This window comes from Mandrillus leucophaeus, unplaced genomic scaffold (genome assembly GCF_000951045.1).
Source record: "Mandrillus leucophaeus isolate KB7577 unplaced genomic scaffold, Mleu.le_1.0 Scaffold242, whole genome shotgun sequence".
Taxonomy (NCBI): Eukaryota; Metazoa; Chordata; class Mammalia; order Primates; family Cercopithecidae; genus Mandrillus; species Mandrillus leucophaeus.
The window spans coordinates 1416988-1440938 of NW_012102499.1; the positions used below are offsets into that span (position 1 = coordinate 1416988).

At 37.6% G+C, this 23951-nt stretch overlaps 1 protein-coding gene across 2 annotated transcripts in view; it reads left to right on the forward strand.

The window, feature by feature from the left end:
* The window catches only part of UBQLN1 (ubiquilin 1), a 48099-nt gene extending 26456 nt beyond the window's left edge, over window positions 1-21643 (forward strand). Inside the window, exons 4-11 of one of the 2 annotated variants that reach the window (XM_011982761.1) lie at window positions 1768-2030; window positions 2887-3045; window positions 3524-3758; window positions 12070-12212; window positions 15004-15087; window positions 16275-16390; window positions 17378-17546; window positions 19661-21643. In XM_011982761.1, the coding sequence (XP_011838151.1) occupies window positions 1768-2030; window positions 2887-3045; window positions 3524-3758; window positions 12070-12212; window positions 15004-15087; window positions 16275-16390; window positions 17378-17546; window positions 19661-19813 (1322 nt within the window). In that variant the 3' untranslated portion in view covers window positions 19814-21643. The remainder of the gene's footprint in view (window positions 1-1767; window positions 2031-2886; window positions 3046-3523; window positions 3759-12069; window positions 12213-15003; window positions 15088-16274; window positions 16391-17377; window positions 17547-19660) is intronic. The other variant, XM_011982762.1, reaches the window with a different exon arrangement.
* The last annotated feature ends 2308 nt before the right edge of the window (window positions 21644-23951 follow it).

The following is a 23951-nucleotide window of genomic DNA, read 5'->3' on the forward strand; positions in this document are numbered from 1 at the left end:
AGTGGCACATACCATTTCTTGTAGTCCTTTGGCATTTCACGTAGGCCTGTCCAAGTGCAAAAGAAATAATAAGGCTGCAAAATGAAATGTTTGGTGAGCACTGCAATCTGCTACTGTAGTTAGTCATACTGAAGTTTTTGTGGTTTCAAGAATGCATTAATACATTTATCTCTGTGCTTTTTGTATATGGTGTTCATTGTGCCTAGTATTCAGGCCCCCTCCTAACCTTCTTTACGTTTCCTTGCCAGAGTATTTATGCTCCAGACTCATTAAGTGTCGTCTCTTCTTCTGAAAGTAGGCATTCCACTTAGGTTATATTACCATAATATCCTGTGAATATTCTTTACTGAAGTACTTAACATCTGTGTAGACATTTATTTTCTTGTCTGTCTTTCCCACTAGATTGAGTTCTGAGAATGTCTTTCTCTTTGCCTTATTCTCAATACATGTGTAGCACAGTCTCTGGCATATATAAAAAGTGCTTAGTAAGTGAGGAATGAATGCATTTGGTTGGTTATGTAATTTTACAAAGTAAACGCTTTGTAATTACCAAAGTAAGCACTTGGTCATCCTGTTGCTCTGTTAGGTTTCTCCTTGGTTTAAGTCCTCCAAAGAGAAATCTATTTCCAGGTGTTCCCTGGCTTTCTGTATCCTTGATTGGCAGTATCAGCCCTCTTGTACCCAGAGTTTATAGGTGAATTCTGCTTCCTGTTAATAGAACTTAAACTAGTCTTTTGGAAAGATTATTAGAAGTATAGTCTGGTGTGTGTATTTAGTATTTCTTCCTTTAGCTGGCATATTCTGGAGTGTTTTTTTCTGACACCAGCCAGTTGTCCAACACCAGCTCTGTGTCCAAGATTGTTTCTTTTCTGATACTGCCTACCTACAGTTAGTATCCGGTCTCACAAGTTAGCAGACTTAGTCCTGCAAGACTGCCCCTACTTCAGATACTAGTCACAAGTTCTAGGCCACCTGTACTTCTGACTGACCAGTTCTAAATTGGGGGTTCCCCTGACCTCCTCCTCAGGTTCAATAATTGCTAGAATGGCACCTGGAACTCAAGAAAACACTTATACGTTTACCTGTTTATTATAAAGGATACAACTCAGAAACAGACAAATCTTGAAAGAGAATTATAAGGGCACAAGGTATGTGGGGCATGGAAGTTCAGCTCAAAGGTTCCAGGTCCCCTCAGCGCACAACTCTCCTAACACTCAGATATGCTTTTCATGTTGAGTTTTCTTAATCTTATTGTTCAAGAATTTGCATAGAGCTCTATCTCCAGCTCCCTTCCCTCACTTTCTTGGTGGGTGGGGCTGAAAGCTTCAGCCCTTTAGTCACTTTGTCTTTCTGGTGCCCAGCTCCTTTCTGAGGCTATCCAGGGGCCTAAGTCACTTCATTAGCATAATTTTCAAAAAGGGCTTGTAATGAATAATAAAAGATACTCCTGTCACTCAGAAAATTCCAAAGGTTTTAGTAACTCAGGATCAAGGAGAAAGACCAAATATTTTTATGTATTATACTACACACATGAAAATATATTTTGTTGATTTTATTACTTAAATTTAATAACCAAAGTGTAAATTTTTGGCTAATTTCAATGATAGGAATTAAATATTAGTAATAGGTATTTGATTTGTTTTTAAATGATTTCTTGTGATAGACTGTTGGGTCAACTAATACTTTTTTGCGTCTTCATAGTTTATGTCATGTTAATGATAAATTTTCTGACTTTGGTTTGTATGTTTTTGCCCTTTGTCTTCTTAGGTGGCCTTGGGGGACTTGCAGGTCTGAGTAGCTTGGGTTTGAATACTACCAACTTCTCTGAACTACAGAGTCAGATGCAGCGACAACTTTTGTCTAACCCTGAAATGATGGTCCAGATCATGGAAAATCCCTTTGTTCAGAGCATGCTCTCAAATCCTGACCTGATGAGACAATTAATTATGGCCAATCCACAAATGCAGCAGTTGATACAGAGAAATCCAGAAATTAGTCATATGTTGAATAATCCAGATATAATGAGACAAGTATGTGGAAAGTCCTTTCAATTTGTTTAGCTAAAAAATGATATATTTGTTATTTAATTTTCTATGATTAACGAGATTGTCCTATATGTATGGTTAAACTAAAGAGAGAAATCCTTATCTTTGTTTAAGAAAACTCAACAAAGCCCTAATTTGGCTATTTGAACTCTGAATTTTCTGTTAAATTGAGGGATCTTTGTAAATAGTTTATTTTAAAGGATTAAGAATCAAAAAGTCCAATGTTGGAGATGGGAAATTCACTCATAACGAAATGCTTCCTTCTTTATGTTATTTGAATGCTAAGTTCCTTTTTTGAGGTGAAATACACCAGGGATTATTTAAAATAATCTCCTGCCTTGTATATTGAATACAAAATTGCAACAACTCTAAAGCTTTAATTGGTTTTTATTTGTGATTCTAGAATCAGACAACACCTCGTTTTATAAAATAGAGTGTTCCCATGAACTGAGCAGAAGAGGTTGGCTTTATAGGCATAAAAGGGCTGAAGAAAGCAAAAATGAACAAAAAGCAGATGGGTCATTTCAAAGTTACTTTCCTAATAGGGTTAAAATGGAGGGAACTCTTTCTTGTTACAGTGACTCACGTTGACTGCAGCTTACTATGGTTTTGAGGGGGAAACTGGCCCTTTTCATAGTTGACTTGATTACATGGCACTTGGCACAAGTGGCTCCATTTTGGTTTGGTCTGGTCTGCTGGGGCATAGTGCAGGAGGCTGGTCCAAAACAGTGGCCTCCCATAAACTTTGTTTAATGGCAGTTAATAAAGTAATTCATGTAATTCATGTGTATTTCAATGCCTTTTTTTTCTTTTTTAATTTTTTCGGAAATCTTTTTCTTAGACGTTGGAACTTGCCAGGAATCCAGCAATGATGCAGGAAATGATGAGGAACCAGGACCGAGCCTTGAGCAACCTAGAAAGCATCCCAGGGGGATATAATGCTTTAAGGCGCATGTACACAGATATTCAGGAACCAATGCTGAGTGCTGCACAAGAGCAGGTGATCCACTGGCTCCAAGGTTCAGGCCAAGGAGTAGCTTCTGTTTTAACACAAATATGTGTATGACTGAGGGTAGCTTTTATATGAGGAATGTGGTTTTCAGTTTTTAAAAAGTTTAGTGGCCGGGCACGGTGGCTCATGCCTGTAATCCCAGCACTTTGGGAGGCTGAGGTGCGCAGATCCCGAGGTCAGGAGCTCGAGACCATCCTGGCTAACATAGTGAAACCCCGTCTCTACTAAAAATACAAAAAATTAGCCGGGCGTGGTGGTGGGCACCTGTAGTCCCAGCTACTTGGGAGGCTGAGGCAGGAGAATGGCGTGAACCCGGGAGGCGGAGCTTGCAGTGAGCCGAGATCGCACCACTGCACTCCAGCCTGGGCGACAGAGCAAGACTCCGTCTCAAAAAAAAAAAAAAAAGTTTCTTGTCTTATTTAAAACGAAAGCTTATTATTTGTGATTTTTTTTGTCTTTATTACAGTTTGGTGGTAATCCATTTGCTTCCTTGGTGAGCAATACATCCTCTGGTGAAGGTAGTCAACCTTCCCGTACAGAAAATAGAGATCCACTACCCAATCCATGGGCTCCACAGACTTCCCAGAGTTCATCAGCTTCCAGCGGCACTACCAGCACTGTGGGTGGCACTACTGGTAGTGCTGCCAGTGGCACTGCTGGGCAGAGTACTACTGCACCAAATTTGGTGCCTGGAGTAGGAGGTATGCTTATAACAACTCAGGCTTTTTTCTTTGTTGTCCTCACTTACATAATTAAAACATTGTTTATACTCTTATTCTTTGTGCTTTTGTGTGTGTGTGTATGGTGAGTATCTTTTATAAACTATCTTTTTCATGTTGTTTTTTTTTTTGATATAGAGCCTCACTCTTATTGCCCAGGCTGGAGTGCAGTGGCACAGTCTTGGCTCACTGCAGCCTCCACCTCCTGGGTTCAAGCGATTCTTCTGCCTCAGCCTCAGCCTCCTGAGTAGCTGGGATTATAGGCGCCCACCACCACGCCTGGCCAATTTTGTATTTTTAGTGGAGACGGGGTTTCTCCATGTTGGTCAGGCTGGTCTTGAACTCCTGACCTCAGGTGATCCGCCTGCATCGGCCTCCCAAATTGGTGGGATTATAGGCGTGAGCCACTGCACCTGGTCACATTTTTTTTTTTTAATGGAAGCTTTAAATGTAGAGAGAACACTTAGTTATCTGTGTGGTTGTTACTAGAGCACATGTTTGCTGTCTTTAGCCTGGTTTTGTATTTTTAGATCAGTAGATTGTCAAGCACGCGTCTTGAGGCCAAGGCTATACTGGCTGCATCAGAGCACCTGCCAGATTTATTAAAAATCAGATTCCCAGATCTTACCCTCAGACTTTGTGGAGCTGAATTTTTCATAGTGGGGTTAAGATGTGTGTTTGTGTAAAGCAGATTCTCATGTGTGAACAGGTTAGAAATTTACTTTTGTCCACTTTTCTGTAGACTGGACTCAGTAAGTAGATGTCTTCCTTTCAGCTGTTCAGGTACTACATGCTGATGTTTTGTCTATGAATTAGGTCCAAGATCATTAGGCATAGTGACAGTTTTGGTCCTAATGCTTGGCATATAAGTAGGAAGAAATGAGGCATGGGAACACTTCCCAAAGATGAGACAGACTGGGTATGTTTTAAAAGTTGCCTGTACTTTGGCAGAGAAAGTGGAAAGATGAGGTGCTGAATGAAGAATTTTTAAAAATTCATTCCTGAAAGAAGAATCAGAATGAGAAGAGTAATTAATGATCACAGTTGATATATATTCTTTTATAGAATACAGTGGATATCTTGAGATTTATGTGTATAATATAGTTTTTGTAAAATCTGAATACCATTTTAAAATCAATAAAAAATAATCTGTTCTATATTCTACTTAATCCTTGCTTGATACTTACTAACAATTTTTTGAGAGGGTTGCATTGTTCTTACTTTAAAGGATATAGAGCAGGCAAAGATTTAATCATATTTCCTGACTGGTTAGGCTATTGTTTTCTTTCCCTTTACCATGGTTGTCTACAGTAATAACTTTTGTCTAAAAAACCAAAAATCAGTTTTGCAACCTTTTACTCAGATATTTAATGGTTTGATACTTTTAACATTTCATGTTAATATTTCCATCAAAGGAAAACAAGAAATAGCAAGAATGAACTTTCTATGCTGTGGCCTATCAGATTGTCAGCATATTTGTACAGTATTATGATTCTTACTCAACTGTGACATTTGATGCATACATATATGCACACACATACATGTAAAGATGAAATTCTTGACTCTTCTTTGGTCCTGTAAGCACTTACACTAGAATGTAAGGAAGTGTTAGAGCAGGAGTTGACAGATTTTTCATGTGAAGGGTCAGATAATACTTTAGGTATTGCTGGCCAAGAGGCAAAATGGAGAATATTGCATCAAAAGACAAATTTCCACAAATTTTTTAATTGACAAAATAAAAAATTTGGTAATATTTAGTTACAACATTTTCCTTATATCTACTGATAAGAAGAATGGGACTTCTTTGGGGGAATAACATTTTGCTTAATTGAGGTTCAGTGTTCTGTTTACCAAAATTGCAAAGTTCATCTGTTAATAGTGATATGTAATGAGACTTGACTGACTTTATTCAAAATACATACTCATTCCAAAAGCATTTGATTTTAATAGCATATTTATCAGTTTGGAAGGCATTTATAGAATTCCATTAGATAATGTTGTTTTTAACATGCCATTACATTCAGATTAATCACTTCAAAGCGAAGATTAGATAGTAGCTCCTCAATTGCACAGTTAAGTGAATTTTGAAATGTGAATTGCCTTTGCATTTGCATTGAGGTCTGAAAAATGTTGCTGGTAGTATGAGCTCAAAAGTAAATATTCAAATTTGTGGGAATGGAGATCTCGTTTCTAGTGATTTTTTTTTTTTTGACAACATAGGAAGTCTGTAAAGCACCTTGACATTAGTTGTGATTCAAACAATTTTAGTTGTCAAAATGACTTTAGTATGATCACACATGAATGCTGCTTTGCTTTGTAGTTGTAGGTTGAATTCATGGAGAAGCATTACGAAGTCTCTAAGAAAAATGAATTCATATAGTAATTCAGTGTTTGGTTGTTGGTAGGTTGACAGGGTGGTGGTTCTCATTTACCAAAATTTTAGTCTTTGGCGTGAGCTGATAGAATAATGCAATGAAACTTTATGTCTGCTAAGTCACCATCAACCTTTTGTGTGGTTAGAATGTTGAGCTATTGTCAGATATATATAATGTCAGAATATTGAGCTATTGTTAATAAAAGTAATGAAGTTGACTATGGTTAAGTTCACAGGAGTGAACAGTGTTCCTCATTGATACTCCTGGTTCAGTAGTATGTGATCTCCTAGTTCAAGATAGATCAAAATATTTTCCAGAGTAGCTCCTGATGAATAAGACAGTGAATAACTATAGTCTTTAAGGTTAAATACCTTACATTTTTATATGCTTTGAAAATATGTCCAACTAAGTCCTTTTAATTCCGCACGTAGCAGATTCTACTTCAAGTTGTATAAAATTCGTATTTCTCACCTTTTTAAAAAATAGTCTTACCCTGGTTGTTCCATTCAGATTATTTATAGAGGATAATTTTTTGGTCACTTCAAACTTGCCATTGATTCCTCATACAATTGAGCAGTATCAGTAACATCTGTCAGCTCATCAGGAACTTAGAAATAGCACTCAGAATCATTTGCATTGTTTTTAAATTGAATATTGATATCCTTAACTCTGAGAAAAACTGTTCTTCCTGAGAGCCGAGTAGACTTCAGTGAGTTTATTTTCTCTGGACACATTTGGTTACTGCAATCAAGATTTAATTAACTGTTAGTCATGACTAGTACTTGGCTTTCTTTGGCTAACAAGTTACTTGGAAACTTAACTTTGGTTGCAGTCTTACTTTCATTTTTGTGAAAAAGTGGCTATGATGAGGTATTTCGTTTTAAAGTTTATATTTTTTCTGACCATTGCTTTTCTGTGAGTGGGGAGTATTGTGATGAGTAGTTGTACCGGAAGTGTTTATATATGTTGTATTCTTTCAGTGTCATTGCATAAGAAACACAAGTTTTGCCATCTCATTTAATAAAATATATTCCACTGTGCCTTAGAAACCTGACATTTGTAACTCCCCTTCTTCCTTTTTTCTTGTTCTGGCATGATTGGTATATACTGGTTATTATTTTTTTTAATGCTGCAGTGATTTTGTGCTGCGTGAGTATAATTGATTCACTGTGATTTGTAGTAGTATACTGAACAACAGTATGAAGGAGGCCAGGTGTGGCATGGTGGCTCACACTTGTTATCTCCCAGCACTTTGGGAGCCTAAGGTGGGTGGATTGCTTGAACCCAGAAGTTTGAGACCAGCCTAGCCAACATGGTGAAACCTCATCTGTACAGAGAAGACAAAAAGTAGCCGGGCATGTTGTGCAGCTGTAGTATGGCTACTTGGGAGGCTGAGGTGGGAGGATTACCTGTACTTAGGGAGGTTGAGGCTGCAGTGAACTGTGATGGCGTCACTGCACTCCAGCCTGGGAGATGAAATTAGACCCTATCTCAAAACAAAACAAATAACAGTATGAAGGAGTGACAGTACCATAGACAGTTTCTGTTGCAAGTCCTCTCTGCTTTTGTGAAAGCGCAAAACACCCATAGACAATAAGTGAGAATGACTGTTCCAGTAAAATGGTATTCATGGACACTGAAATTTGAATTTCGATAGTTTTCACATTTCACAAAATGTTTATCTTGGATTTGTTTTTCCCTTAACCATTTAAAAATAAAAACATAAAGCGATCTTTTTTTAAAGACCGAGTCTTGACCTGTCACCCAGGCTGGAGTGCAGTAGCATGATCTCGGCTCACTGCAACTTCCACCTCCCAAGTTCCAGCAATTCTCATGCCTCAGCCTCCAGAGTAGCTGGGATTACAGGCACGCACCACACCTGGCTAATTTTTTTGTATTTTTTTCTTAGTAGAGACAGTGTTTCACCATGTTGGCCAGGCTGGTCTCAAAGTCACGTCCTTGGGTGATGTGTCTGCCTCGGCCTCCCAAAGTGCTGGGATTACAGATGTGAGCCGCTGTGCTCAGCCAAAAATTGTTTTGGTTTGTTTTGTTTGAGACAGAGTCTGTCGCCCAGGCTGGAGTGTGTTGGTATGATCTTGACTCACTGCAGCCTTCTTCTCCTGGGTTCAAACGATTCTCCCTTCTCAGCCTCCCCAGTAGCTGGAATTACAGGTGTGCACCACCACACCTAGCTAATTTTTGTATCTTTAGTAGAGATGGGGTTTCGCCATGTTGGCCAGGCTGGTCTTGAACTCCTGACCTCAAATGATCCACCAGCCTCAGCCTCCCAAAGTGCTGGAATTACAGGTATGAACCACCACGCCTGGCTTTGAAACGTAAAAGCAATTTTTAACTCATTGGCTGAGCAGAAACATGTTATAGGCCAGATTTGTCCTGCAGGCTGTAGTTTGCCAGCCTGGCTTAGAATACAGACACACCTCATTTTGTTGTGCTTCACAGATAGTGTGATTTTCACAGTTTGAAGGTTTGCAGTGAGCCTGCATTGAGCAAGTCTGTTGGTACCATTTTTCCAACAGCATGTGCCCACTTCATGTCTCTGTGTCACAGTTTGATAATTCTCACAATATTTCAGCCTTTTTCATTATTATTCTGTTATGGTGATTCTGTAATCAGTGATCTTTGATGTTACTTTAGTAATTGTTTTGGGGTACCAGGAACCACCTTGTACCTGGCGAACTTAATCAGTAAATGTGTGTGTTCTGACTGTTCAGCTGACTGGCTGTTCCACTTCTCTCTTTCTCTCCTTGGGTCTCCCTGTTCTCTGAGACACAACATTGAAATTGGGTCAGTTAATAACTCTACAGTGGCCTCTAAGTATTCAAGTAGAAAAAAAGAGTCCTGCATCTCTTACTTTAAATCAAAAGCTAGAAATAATCTTAAGTTTAATGAGGGAGGCATATCAGAAGCTAAGATAGGCCAAAAGCTAGGCCTCTTGCACCAAACTGCCAAGTTGTGAATGCGAAGGAAAAGTTCTTGAAGAAAATTATAAGTGCTACTCCAGTGAAGACATCAATGACAAAAAAGTGAAACAACTTTATTGCTGATGTGGAGAAAATTGTAGTGATCTGGATAGACAATCAAACCAGCCACACCATTCCCTTAAGCCAAAGTCTAACCTAGAGCAAGGCCTTAACTCTTTAATTCTATGAAGGCTGAGAGGTAAGGAATCTGCAGAAGAAAAGTTGGAAACTAGCTGAAGTTGACTAGCTTAGGTTTAAGGAAAGAAGCCATCTCCATAACATGAAAGTACAAGGTGAGGCAGCGGGTGCTGTTGTAGAAGCTGCAGCAAGTTATCCCGAAGATCTAGCTAAGATCATCGAGGAATGTGGCTACATGAAACAACCAGTTTTTAATGTAGGTGAAAATCAGCCTTCTATTGGAAGAAGAGATCTAGAATTTTCATTTCTATAGAGAAGTCAATTCTTAGCTTCAGTGCTTCAAAGGGAAGACTGACTCTATTAGGGGCTAATGTGTCTGGTGACTAAGGTGAAGCTAGTGCTCTTATTATTCCAATAATCCTAGGGCCTTAAAAATTATGCTAGATCTATTCTACCTGTGCTCTATAAACAGGAAAAAAAAAAAAAAAAAAAAAAAAAGCCTGGATGACAGCACATCTGTTTACAGCATGGTTTACTTAATATTTTAAGTCTACTGGTGAGACATTGCTAAGGAAAAGATTCCTTTCAAAATATTACTGCTCATTGATAGTGCATGCAGTCACGCAAGAGCTTTGATGGAGATGTACAAGGAGATTAATGTTGTTTTTATAAAAAGCCTGCTAACTAACACAGCATTCATTCTGCATACAGCCCATGGATCAAGGAGCAATTTCAAGTCTTATTTAAGAAATATGTTTCATAAGACTATAGCTGCCTTAGATAATGAGTCCTCTAATGGATTTGGGCAAAGTAAATTGAAAACCTTCTGGAAAGGATTCACCATTCTCAGTGTCATTAAGAACATTCCTAATTCGTGGAGAGGATGTCAAAATATCAACATGAATAGGAGTTTGGAAGAAGTTTATCCCTAATGGATGCCTTTGAGGAGTTCAAGACTTCAGTGGAGGAGGGGACTGTAGAAGTAGTGGAAATAGCAAGAGAACTAGAATGTAAAGTGGAGCCTGCCAGATGTATTGGTTTATACCTGTAGTCACGGCACTTTGGAAGGTTTGGGCAGGAGGATCCCTTGAACCTAGGAATTGGAGGCAGCAGTGAGCTGAGTTCGTGCCACTCCCCTCACTCCAGCCTGGGTAACAAAAGCGAGACTCCATCTCAGTTCAAAATGAAAAGAAGAGGTGGAGCCTGAACACTGACTGCGTTGCTACAATGTCATGAAAAAACTTGAACAGATGAGTTGCTTTTTGTAGATGAGCAAAGAGTGGTTTCTTGAGATAGAGTCTACTCTAAGTGAAGATGCTGTGAACATTGTTGAAATGACAACAAAAAATTCAGAATGTTTTATAAACTTAGTTGATAAAGCAGTGACAGGGTTTGAGAGGATTGGTTCCAATTTTGAAAGTTCTGTGGTAAATGCTGTCAAACAGCATAGAATGCAACAAAGTTTTCCTGATGTGGCAAACTTCATTGTTGTCTTATTTTAAGAAGTTACCACAGCCACCTCAACCTTTAGCGACCACCAACTGACTCACTGATAGCAACTTTTGGCAATAAAGTATTTTTAAATTTGTGTGCAGAGTGTTTTTTAGACAGAAGGCTGTGGCATACTTAATAGACTACAATGTCATGCAAACAACTTGTGTGTGGGCTGGGAAACCAAAAGTGTGTGACTTGCTTTATTGCACAGCAGTCTGGAACCAAACCCACAGTATCTCCAAGGTTGGACTCTAGGATGTGAAAAAACCTACGTTAAAATTTACAACATGAGAAAATAGGAAAAACAAGAACTATTAAAAACAGTAGAATTATAATAAACTAGAAAGATACGCAAGAGGAGTTAGATGTCTTAATCCTGATATAACTACACTGGATGGAATAGCAGAAGAGAGATGAAAAACCTGATGAGTTGACTTGGCATAGTAAGTTTGAGAATATATTTGAGTTTGAGTGTATCTAGTTGGCAGTTGAAAATCTAGGTGTAAGTCAAGCAAATTAACTTAGTTTTCAAAGAAAATTTGCCTGAATATGCAGTTGTCATCAGATGTGGAATTCACATAAATTCAGCTGTAGCCCTTGGCAATTAAAGGAAAAACAATAATCATAACAAGTGCTTTATACATTAATTTCTTACAACCACCCTATGAAGTAGATACCGCTTTCTCCATTTTACACATGGGGAACGCTGAACATGAGGACACTAAATAACTTGCCCAAGATCACAGGGGTTAGGTTAGATTTGAACCCAGGTAGTCAGGCTCCTGATACTGCTGGGAGTCACTGTTACCTGTGGTTTCAAATGTTAAATGTGCCTACTATTTTACTTAGTGAGTGGCAGTACACAGTGAAAATGGGTGGAGGCATAAATCTTTTGTTCCTTTGGACATGAAGGCTTCCTTCTTTCATAAGGGTAAGCGATATTGAGTGCCAAATATGATTCTAATTAATCCTTCGCAGTCCTGGAGGAAAAGTTGGCTCCGTCTTTTTCACTGTATGGAATTTTTCAGCAGTAATTTTGACCGTATCTAATTTTTGCCTTAAGTTGACTTCAGAAGTCCTCCATTAGACAAGATTTTACTGTAAATACAACCAGAATGTTTAAACTCGTAAGTCCTCTTTTCCTGGTATATGTTGGGCATGTACTTTTAGAGATCTTTTAGTTTTAAAGTTCTTTCATAGTTCAATTGATACATAATATGTATAATCATTTGTACCTGGTAAAATTAAAGCTTTAACTTTTGTGTATTTTTCCTTAATATGTCTTTTTTTAAAACAAACTTTCAGCTAGTATGTTCAACACACCAGGAATGCAGAGCTTGTTGCAACAAATAACTGAAAACCCACAACTTATGCAAAACATGTTGTCTGCTCCCTACATGAGAAGCATGATGCAGTCACTAAGCCAGAATCCTGACCTTGCTGCGCAGGTGAGTTTGTAATTGTATTGAAAAGGACTGTGCAGTGTGAATTAAAATAACCTAATCTAGTAATTGTGATTTTTGGCACATTTGTGTTGTGTATGATATCTTAACACACTAGAAAAGTAAACTGTGTCTCCAGTTTTTTAGACCATGTATTTCTTTGTCGTAAATTAATACAAAACATCTTTATCTCTGCCATTCATTGACTAGAAAGAAGTGCAGGTTTCCTTTGTTTCTACGTATGTTGAGTTAGGTGACAAGTACAAAGTTATGGAATGCCCACTCTTTTGAAGATAAACTACTTAATTGTAAATCTTGAAAGCAATTAAGAGCAATGTTAATACGTTTGAAATACTTTTATTTAGTAGATCACTCAGATTATAATAGTCACACTCAAAATGGCAGTTGTAAAATAGTACGAAGTCATTTATTAAAGATGGGGATTTGTCAGAACAATGTTCTCATTCTTTCAACTATTGATTTCCCTGCTGAAGATCGTATACTGGTCCCTTATTAATGTATTCCTTTTTCTAATTTGTTTCTAAAGAGACCACAGCTAAGAAAATTAGGGGATCTCAATGCTGGCTGAACATTCAGGATCACTTGGGAAGCTTTATAGACAGTACTGACACTTGGGCCCCATCCTTAGACATTTTGAGATAATTGCATCTGATAACTCCTTCCCCCTCAAGTTCTCTAGGTACTGTCTAGGTTCCTTACCATAGGGCTTGAAAAACCACGGAGAATGTGAAATAAACCTTGATCATCTGTAGTTTATATTTGCTGTTTGTTAAAAACGGCTTCTGTAGTGCGTCAGGAATTTGGAGGACTTCATAGTTAATCCCATCCCTTACATTTTAAAAGCTTTAAGTCAAATGAATGGTTTTTATTTTCTAAATTCTAGAACTATATTGATTCAAGTATCTTTGACGTATAATTCTCAGTAATAACTTATGCCCACACCAAATTTGTGAAATTGGAAATAACGAATTTTAAGAAGAATTTTTGTGTCTGTCATTCTGTATATTGGAGGTACATTTTATGGAAGATTAATTTATGCATATGAAACTTATCAGACTGAGTTGTTAGTATTAAATGCCTCAATTTACCATAATAAGCCATTTTAAGTGTGTATATGGCTAATACTGAATGTGCATCTTGCTTTCAAAATTTGACTTTAACAAGCACATGCCTAGCAATTTGTAATAATCTTACATTAGTAAAGTGACTTGAGCACTCACATACTATTTTTTTACTCTAAAGCACAATGTTGCTAATACTAGATTGGCAGGTCTTTTATTACAGATAGTTTAGAAACCATTACAGTGTTCTTGTTATCTGCAGATTAAAATCTGTGTTGTTTTCTATTCTTTTGATTTTTAAATATTTAAAAAGAGTCTTTTCTATTCTTTTGATTTTTAAATATTTAAAAAGAGTCTTGAGTGTAAAATCTTGTAGTATAAGCACTCAGGTAAGTTATAAGAAATATCCTAATCAAATGAGATGATTATCTGCGAATAAATACATTTAAGATGACATGCTTTTTAAATATTAAATGAAGTAAATTCCAAAAGATATGTGTGCTAACCTCGTTAATATGTTCATAATAAAGAAGTATTTGACTGGAACCAATAAAGAAGCAGGTTTGTTGACCTTAAGCTGATATTAGTTTACTTACTGTGAACTTATTGGTCACTTTGAAATAAATACTGTATATTCCTGAAAGGTTGTCTGACATCTGCTTTGGTTATTGTATTGAAATTAACTAAAAGATCACTTTGCAAGAATTGGGGTGAATTTACTCTACCGGCATTTACATTGCTCTTAAATACAGTTAACTATTATGGTGAGGATCATTTCCTCCCCAGACTTTGGATAGGTAAATAGGCTGTCAGTAAATCCTTGTTAGTTGACTTTTTTACTCCATCTGGAGAAAATGATATAAAATGTGTCTTTTGAAGCTACAAGAATTTATTAGTTTCTGGTTATGCTGATTGTGTATTTTAATCTTACTTTTAGGTATATGACATCATACTAATATTGATCCTGATTTTTAAATTCTTAACGTTTATTTGAAGGTTAGGAGATGCCACTTTTCTCATCTCTGGTGGTAGTGAGGTGAAATCCAGATGCTAATCTTGGTGTTCTCAAATGGATTTACATATTTTAGGTCTTAAATCATTTAAATACTTTCCCCAGAGGACTGTTGGTGCTAGGCCTGGCTGATTTTCACCTAGCAGCTCCATTTCTCTGGCAAGTTGGTTGCTGTTTTGTGGTGTTATTTTTTTGGACCTAATATTAGCTGTTTTGTAGTAGGCAGGTAGATGTAGTGGTCCTTTTCAGATCTGGATTTTCTCTGTGCCTGCCACTTGTGTGTCGAGGTTTCTAAGCAAGCCATGTTACATAGTTTCATGTATTGACGTTTATGTTTATTCTGTCAGTGTAGTAGAAAATATATCTTCATGAATGCCAGTTACTCCCATTTTTCTTTCAATGGCAAATGTTCACCTTTGTTCAAGGAAAAGCCTAAGAAAATGATTCCTTTTATTTTTTAGGATATTGCATGTCATTATCATAACCACCATTCTCATTGAGAGAAAAGATGCCTTGTTTTTGTTTTTATTCTTCTGGAGATCCCTCTTGTGGACAGTATCTTCCCTTTTCCTTTTTTATTTATGTTCTACCTTCCTCTCTTTTAAGTGCCAGTTTAGGCACCTGGGGGAAGATAGAATAAAACAAGGTACATTACTTGTTTCAGATATTTCCAGTTAAAATTGTTTGAACACTTGCCCCATAGATGATGCTGAATAATCCCCTATTTGCTGGAAATCCTCAGCTTCAAGAACAAATGAGACAACAGCTCCCAACTTTCCTCCAACAAGTGAGTAAGACAAGATGTTAGCTGTCTTGGGTAATGATTTGCTTGAAAAAATTTGATGATATACATTTTCCTTGCTCTTCTCTGGCTGATAGCAAAACATAGAATAGAGACCAATAATGCTGTCAATTCTTAGAGAATTCAGCTTGATCTTAACTGAGTCCCATTTCGTTGCCGACCTTTTGCTTATGTTTCTTAAACAAATTCTGAGGAAAGAACCATTTTGTTTTTGCTTTTTAGGACCTAGGATTTTGAATGCTTTGTTAATACCATAAACCATTTCCTTTCACTGTACTAACTTTGAAGTGCTTCCTTGTGTCATGTTACGCTTTATGGTTTAACTAATTTTGAGTAACAGGAAAGAGCTACCCTATTCTGTTTTACAGGCTGTTTTCTTCCAAATTAATCGAATTTTTTTTTTTTCTACGGGTAGATCTCATTTCCTCAAACTTGGGATTAGATTTAAATGGTCAGTGTTGTCATATAAGGAAGGTTATATTATAAACAAGTACTTGAGATTGCCATGGTATTTTATTATTTAAAACGACAAAAGAGAAGTTAGTCTTGGTGTTTTGAAACTGGTAGTTCTAGGGCTTCATATATTATGCAGATGACTCTCAGGCCTGTAAACCATTTTCCAAGGTTGGTGTCCTTGATCTATTGTAATGATGTAAGCCTATCTTTGGTTAGTCAGGTGGTGTATATTTGGAAGTAGTAAAGCTAAACTCAGCATACATGTATTAACGTCAAATTTGGAACTGTTGTTTTAGAGTGTACCTTACTGGTAAAATTGTTATATCAGTAACAGGTAACACTTGGTTAGGTGGAATATGTGGCTTTTACCATATTACCATGTCGTAAGAATTGTGCATTTGGAGGTTGTCTCTTAGAAATAATACTTCATCTTCTGTTGGAGAAAGGAAATAGTTGTGGCTTCCAAAGTAGCTCCTGATTTTCTTCCATTATGAAAATGGCTTTCATGATGGACTTCGGAGGAGGTCAAGTAATGATTTGCACACTAGGTTTGCTGTCAAAGAGGAGACACTTGTGTTTATTTTGGGAAAGAAATTATGGATTACCAGTGTCCAGGTGTAAGGTTTTAGATTTTCTCCGGAAGCATAACAAAGATTTAAAAATTTACCTTCACTGATTTTAATTCCTTTGTAACCACTAGTTTCTTTCTTCCTTAGATGCAGAATCCTGATACACTATCAGCAATGTCAAACCCTAGAGCAATGCAGGCCTTGTTACAGATTCAACAGGGTTTACAGACATTAGCAACGGAAGCCCCGGGCCTCATCCCAGGGTAGGCTTATTTGGGGAAGATGATGAAAGTGCATAATGGTTACTTTCTCTGAGAATTTCAGATTTAGTAGGATTCTGCCTTTTTTTTTTTTTGGTTGTGGGGGAGACAGGGTCTTGCCCTGTCACCTAGGCTGTGAGTGTGGTGGTGCAGTCATGGCTCACTACAGCCTCTACCTCTCAGGCTCAAGGGATTCTCTCACCTCGGCCTCTTGAGTAGCTGGGACTACAGGTGTGCACCACCACACCCAGCTAATTTGTTTATTTATATATGTTTGTATGTATGTATGCATTTTTGTTGTTTTTAGAGATGGGATTTTGTCATGTTGCCCAGGCTGGTCTCAAACTTCTGGGCTTAAGCGATTCGGCCTGCTAAAGTGGGATCAGAGGCATGAGCCGCGGCACCTGGTCCCCCATCTCGTCCCCCCGCTTTTTTTTTTTATTTAGGAGTTGGATTTTTGCTGTTTTACCCTGGCTGAACTTGAACTTCTAGGCTCAGGTGATCCTCCCACCTCATTCTTCCCAGTAGCTGGGACACAGTGCCTGGCCATGATTGTTTTTAAGTCAGGGTTTTCAAAGTTAAACATTATTATTATTTTTAAAATTCTTTTTAGAGATAGAGTCTCACTCTGTCGACCAGATTGGAGTGCAGTGGTGCAATTTCGGCTTACTTCAGTCTCTACCTCCTGGGCTCAAGCAATCCTCCTACCTCAGCCTGCCAAGTAACAGATACTACAGGTGTGCACCACCACACCCAGCTAATTTTGTTTTTATTTTTTGTAGAGATGAAGTCTCACAATGTTGCCTAGGCTGATCTCAAATTCCTGGGCTGCTGGGATCATCAGTCTCCCAAAATGAGCCACTGCACCAGGCCAAAAGGGCTTATTTTAAGAAAATAGCTTAGCTTAATTATATTAAAATGTAACCGATTTATGGACTGGCCTCTGCTTTTGCAGGACCTTAGGAGATTTCCTTTTTGTGCTTTCTCTAGGTTTACTCCTGGCTTGGGGGCATTAGGAAGCACTGGAGGCTCTTCAGGAACCAATGGATCTAACGCCACACCTAGTGAAAACACAAGCCCCACAGCAGGAACCACTGAACCTGGACATCAGCAGTTTATTCAACAGATGCTACAGGCTCTTGCTGGAGTAAATCCTCAGGTATCAGTTCTTTTCCATTCAAGTTTTGTATTCCTTAATGTTGGAAATTTAGAAATTTCCAAAAAGAAGGAAAAAGGAAAGCAGTAGTTCTTAGGTGTTTAGGTTAATGAAAAATACGGTCTTAAGGATATTGAGTAAGAAAACAGGCATTACAAAAGTTGTTGACTTTGGTGCTCTCTGAGACACTAAAGGAACATTGTTACAGTTGTAGAGAAGACATGCTACAACCTAAAGTCTTACTTTTTAGAAATTGCCACTTTTTAGAAATTGCCTTTTAAAATGCATTTTTTATTTTATTTTTTTTAGTTTCTATTTGAAAATCATTTGAAATAGGTTTTGCTTTAAAAAAGTTCTTAGGGAGGAATGGAAACTTGATTATCTCAAGTACTTCCAGGACAACTGTATTCTAGTCTGTCTTTTGACTGGAAAAAAGTCCTGACTACCTTACTCCACCCATTACACCATCTCCTGTGGTAGCTTGTTACATACATATCTATCTATCTATCTATCTATCTATCTATCTATCTATCTATCTAATCTATCTAATCTAATCTATCTATCTATCTGTCTATCTATCTATCTATCTATCTATCTATCTATCTATCTATCTATCTAATCTCGTAATATGGCTAAAGAATATGGACCCCCAGTAATGTGCTTGCATCTACAAACATACATTGGCTTTACTAATAATGTGCCATTATATAAAGATGATTGCCAGTTCAAGCCTGTTTTATTAGGTTGTCCCCAAACTTCTTAATGTCTCAAGGTCTGTTAGGTGCTTTCTGTTTTCTTTTCTGGGTTTCTTTTCTTTTTTCTTTTCTTTCCCTTTCCACTTTCCCCTTTACCTTTCTTCTTTCCTCTTCCCCTTTCCCTTTTCTCTTTCCTCTTACCCTTTCCCTTTTCTCTTTCCTCTTCCCCTTTCCCCTTTCTCTTTTCCCCTTTTTCCCCTTTCCCCTCTTTCACCCCTTTCCCCTCTTTGCCTTTCCTTTTTCCTTTTTTTTTCCCATACCCTTTCCCCTTTTGACAGACTGCCTAGGCTGGGTGCCATCACAGCTCACTGCATCCTGCACCTCCTGGCCTCCAGCAATCCTTGCACCTTAGCCTCCGGAGTAGCTGGGACTACAGGCGCAGACCACCACACCTGGCTAATTTTTGTATTTTTTGTAGAGATGGGGTTTCGCCATGTTGCCCAGGTTGGTCTCAAACTCCTGAGCTCAAGCTATCCCACCCGCCTTAGCCACCTCCCAAAGTGCTGGGATTACAGGCGTGAGCCACTGTGCCTGGCCTGCTTTCTGTTTTCAGGCCTTACTAAATACAATAAACAGAGTAGTGTTCTGTCTTATACATATCTGTATTCCTGATCAACTAGCGTAGTATAGTTTCTGGCTCATGGTAGGTACTCAGTAAGTATTCATGGAATAAATAAGAAAGAAGGATTTGGAGTATTAGAATTAATTGTTACATAAGTTAACTTACCTCCAAATTACCAAGTAGGCCTAGGATTGATTGGTCATTTATGTGATTTATGTGGGGTTTTTTTTTTTTTTTTTTTTAACTTCATTTCTGAAGAAAAGATTTGATGCTGCTGAATTGTCAGAATTAAGAGTATAATTTTGGGCCTGAAACTGAAACTCTTTTCTAAGAATTGACTGTCCAGTGTGCAAGTTAAACTCACATTCATTCAAAGAATCATTGAAACTTTAGAATTTCATACATGAGGATACCGGCTTTTATAAGTTACTCAATTGGTCAGTAGCTACACAAATCATCTAATTCTGAACTATTTGTATATATATATGTGTGTTCAAATTTTTCTGCACGTACATGATCCTCTAAAATAATGGTTGATGTTTATTAAGCTTCCCCCCCTTCCCCACCAAAGTAGAGTCGTGATCTATTTGACGTGATTAGGTATAAACTAGACTATTTAAAATAAAGTGCTAATGGACTTTTAAATATGTTGGGTATGTTTCAAGAGGTGGGCAGTGTTTTTGAAGCTCAGTAGATCAGCATATGTTATAAAAAAGCAATTAAAAAATTTTAAAAGTCAGTCAGGTGTGGCATGGACTGGCTTCCTTTAGAGTTGGATTAATTTTTTTTGTCTTTAATAGCTACAGAATCCAGAAGTCAGATTTCAACAACAACTGGAACAACTCAGTGCAATGGGATTTTTGAACCGTGAAGCAAACTTGCAAGCTCTAATAGCCACAGGAGGTGATATCAATGCAGCTATTGAAAGGTTACTGGGCTCCCAGCCATCATAGCAGCATTTCTGTATCTTGAAAAAATGTAATTTATTTTTGATAACGGCTCTTAAACTTTAAAATACCCGCTTTATTTCATTTTGACTCTTGGAATTCTGTGCTGTTATAAACAAACCCAATATGATGCATTTTAAGGTGGAGTACAGTAAGATGTGTGGGTTTTTCTGTATTTTTCTTTTCTGGAACAGTGGGAATCAGTGCTTTTCATTTAAGGCTACTGCATGCATCACTTCTGCATTTATTGTAATTTTTTAAAAACATCACCTTTTATAGTTGGGTGACCAGATTTTGTCCTGCATCTGTCCAATTTATTTGCTTTTTAAACATTAGCCTATGGTAGTAATTTATGTAGAATAAAAGCGTTAAAAAGAAGCAAATCATTTGCACTCTAATTTGTGGTACAATATTGCTTATTGTGACTTTGGCATGCATTTTTGCAAACAAAATGCTGTAAGATTTATACTACTGATAATTTTGCTTTATTTGTATACATATAGAGTATGCACATATGGGACTGCATTTCTAGAAACATACTGCAATAGGCTATCTGAGCAAAACACCTGTAACCAAAAAAGTGAAGATAGGAAAATACTCTTAAAGCCGAGTATTTCCTAATTGTATAGAATCTTACAGCATCTTTGACAAACATCTCCCAGCAAAAGTGCCGGTTAGTCAGGTTTGTTGAAAATATAGTAGAAAAACTGATTCTGGTTATCTCTTTAAGGACAATTAATTGTACAGACACATAATGTAACATTGTCTCAACATTCATTCACAGATTGACTGTAAATTACCTTAATCTTTGTGCAGACTGAAGGAACACTGTAGTATACCCCAAAGTGCATTTGCCTAGGACTTTTCAGCTTCTCCCATAGGTAGTTTAACAGGCATTAAAATTTGTAATTGAAATGTTGCTTTCACTGAAAAAGTGTCTAAATGTTTCAGTTATTTTTAATCGCCATATAAAAATAGAACTCTCTTTTGGGTTTATCTGTTTTCTCATGCACAGGCAATACACGAATTTAAAATGAGTTGTGAGCCAATTGTTTCTGGAGTGTTTTGGTAGTTCTGTTAAGAAATAGTTAAATATTGTGCTTTTCAGAGCCTCAGAAAGGGGGACGGGGTGGGGGGGGGGGCAGTGGAATCTATCCTGGATGGGGCCAGCTTAAATAATACTGGCAACCAAGATTCTGTTAGGATTTCTGTGCATATAGTATAGTAAAGAAGTATCATTCAGGGGTGAGAAACAAAGAGCCGTTTTAATGATGTTGAGTACATTTGGCTATTTTATAGCCTTTTTCTTCCCTCCCCAAAGAATTCTGTTTGCCTAACTCCCAAACTGTTGGGGTGGTACATTCCTTTAGGACCAATTAAAACAGAGTTTAGGGTCAGTAATACATTTGGCTGACTCTGGTTCAGTATTCTCTTAGGTGATTATATTCTCTCATGTACAGTTACAGGAAATTAAAATGTTAAAGTAACCTAAAATGAATTCAGACCAATAAAATCAAGGGAAATACAAGTTGATTCCATTACTTCTGTACGTTGCTTGCTATTAAAAAAGGTTAAGAGGCCAGGTTACCCACCAGTCCATGCACTGTTCTGACACTTTCCCCAGGAGGAAAACGAGTACAAAGGTTATGGTGGAGGCATGAGTAGAGATTGTTGAGAAGGGTGTTCATGTGTCTTTGCTCTTTCTGCTTGATGCCTCAGTCTGGTTTAAAAACTTCTGTACTGGCGAATGTGGTATTCAGTGTGGGATAGTGTCATAACTAATTTGACAATTTATTAATCACAAAATAACAATAAATCTCTAGCTTTTACATTTGATTTGTCTTGCCTCTTTTGTAGAAAGAAAAAAAAATGTCTTTAACTTTTGCTAACCATGTGTTTTAAAGGCTATTGAAGTTGATTTACCCCAGATTTTGTCACATTTTACATTCTTTATTTTTCAGGTTTTCCAATTAAAATGTCACATGGTCTTTTGTGGTGTGATAAAAAGATAGCACACTGGGAAGGTAGGTGACTTGAGCTCCACTTTTGATCTTGGTACTTGACTAGTTATGTGACATTGAGGCGTCATGATTTCTTTATTATACATGTACTGGTGAGGCTTATAGGTGCACTGGACTGGGCGAGAAGCTCTGAAGTACCTTCAAGCTGCTGCAGTGGTATGGTTTTCGTTTTTAATATGTTTACCTTTAGGTCTAAGTCTAAAGATAAATATCTACATCTTAAGGGGCTCAAAATACTTAAAATTCTTATCAGCACTAAAAGGATGTTTAAAATACTGTAGGCTTAAACTGTTCTCATATTGAGTGATAATATTTAGTACAAATTGAATAAAGAATGGAGTAGTGAAGATGTCATTTCAGGATTTTATTTCGTAATTATACTATTTGTGATATCCTAAACAAAGTGTAGCAAGTACTGAAAAATCAGATGAATGACACCTGACCTCTGTGTGTATTAGAATCTTGAGTTTCAGACTTGGTTTAAATATGATAATGAAAAGAGTCTTTTATTCTTACTATGTTAATTTAATAGGCATATCATAACAAAATATAACGATGGATAACAATATGCTAGTGACAAAAGTGAAGCTAAGCCATGTGTACAATGACATCCACCTGATTAACAAAAAAAAGGCTATGTGATTAATGCAGGGAAATACTCCATATTGTACTTCTTCTCTTAGAGATTACTATTAAACATGTTAACAGTCAACAGGAAGTCTTACATTAGAGAAGTCTATTTAAAGTTTTATCAGCTTTTTCCAGTCTCACTAGACCATCTCTTAACTATTCTTTAAGGTGATGCTGTATGCAATGAACACACTTCTGTACTTCGTGTATCTACCCTTCTCTCTGGTGTTGCACATGGTATTTATCTACTTTGGCTCCTATAAAGCCTACCATTCTTTCTGGGCTCAGTTCTGAAGGCGCCCTAAACTTTGCTGATCCAGTGTTTCGTTAACCCTTAACTGTTCATACTTAGCCTTTACTGTCAATTGCTGCATTTTGCTCCTCCCCTTCACCTTGTAGCGTTTTGTTTTGTTTTTATTTTTCTGCTCTAAAATTGTCTTGGCAGTTACCTAAGTAACACCAGTTGTTCCTCTTCAACTTGTCTGTATCTTTTCTCATAGGCAACTATTATGTCAGAAAGTCAAATTATTGAACATCTACTGAGTGCCAGGTTCTTTTCCAATTGCTCAGAGTATACCAGCAAATAAAACAAGATTCTGTCCACGTGGGGCTTACATAGTAGAATGTAGGCAGATAGCAAAACATCCAGATTGCTTGCCAGGTAATCAAAATCAGTGCTTTGGTGAAAAATTCTGCATAGTAAGGAGACTAGGTCAGGAAGGTGGTGGTCTTATTTTATATAAGGTAGTCAGAGAAAGCCTCAACTCATTGAGGAGGTGACATTTGAACAGACACGAGTATCTGGAGCGGTGAACAACTTTTCCAGGTAGGAGGAGAACTAATGAAAAGGCCCAGAATAGTGTCCTTGAGTGTATGTCAACCTAAAGGGAAGAAGCTGAGGCACAAAATACAATTTCAAAAGAGTTTACTTGAGCCAAAGTGAGAACAACTGCCAGGGACCCATTTCAAGTTGCCTTGGGGAGTACTCTGTTTGGTTCAAGCAGGTTTTTAAAGGCAAAGGGGAACAAGGAGTGGGCTGATAAAAGTTTTGACAGGTATTCTCATTGGTTTCCAGAGATAACATTGATTAGCCAGGCTGTACACTGTTGAACATAGGGTAAAAGTTATGGCATCTACTGTACATCTTAATGGCTACTTGGTGTCAGTCCAGAGCCCACATAGTAAGTTGCTTCAAGAGGTAATTATTTAGCTCAAGAGGGAATGAGACGTGACTGATGTCACATTTTAAATACCTCTCTGATCCTGATTAATTTAAAGGGGTTTGCATTCCTCAGATAAAAACTTTTGTTTCTCAGTGTGTTTGTAGAACACAAGGAATCCAGTGTGGCTGGGCAAGATGAACAAGGGAGGGGGGAAACGGGGTAGGAAATAGGAGAGAGGTGGGGGGGTTCAGGTATTTGACACGGAGGACTTGGTAATACACAAATCTTTATGACCCACCGCCAGAGTTTGTGATTAATAGGGAATTGGGG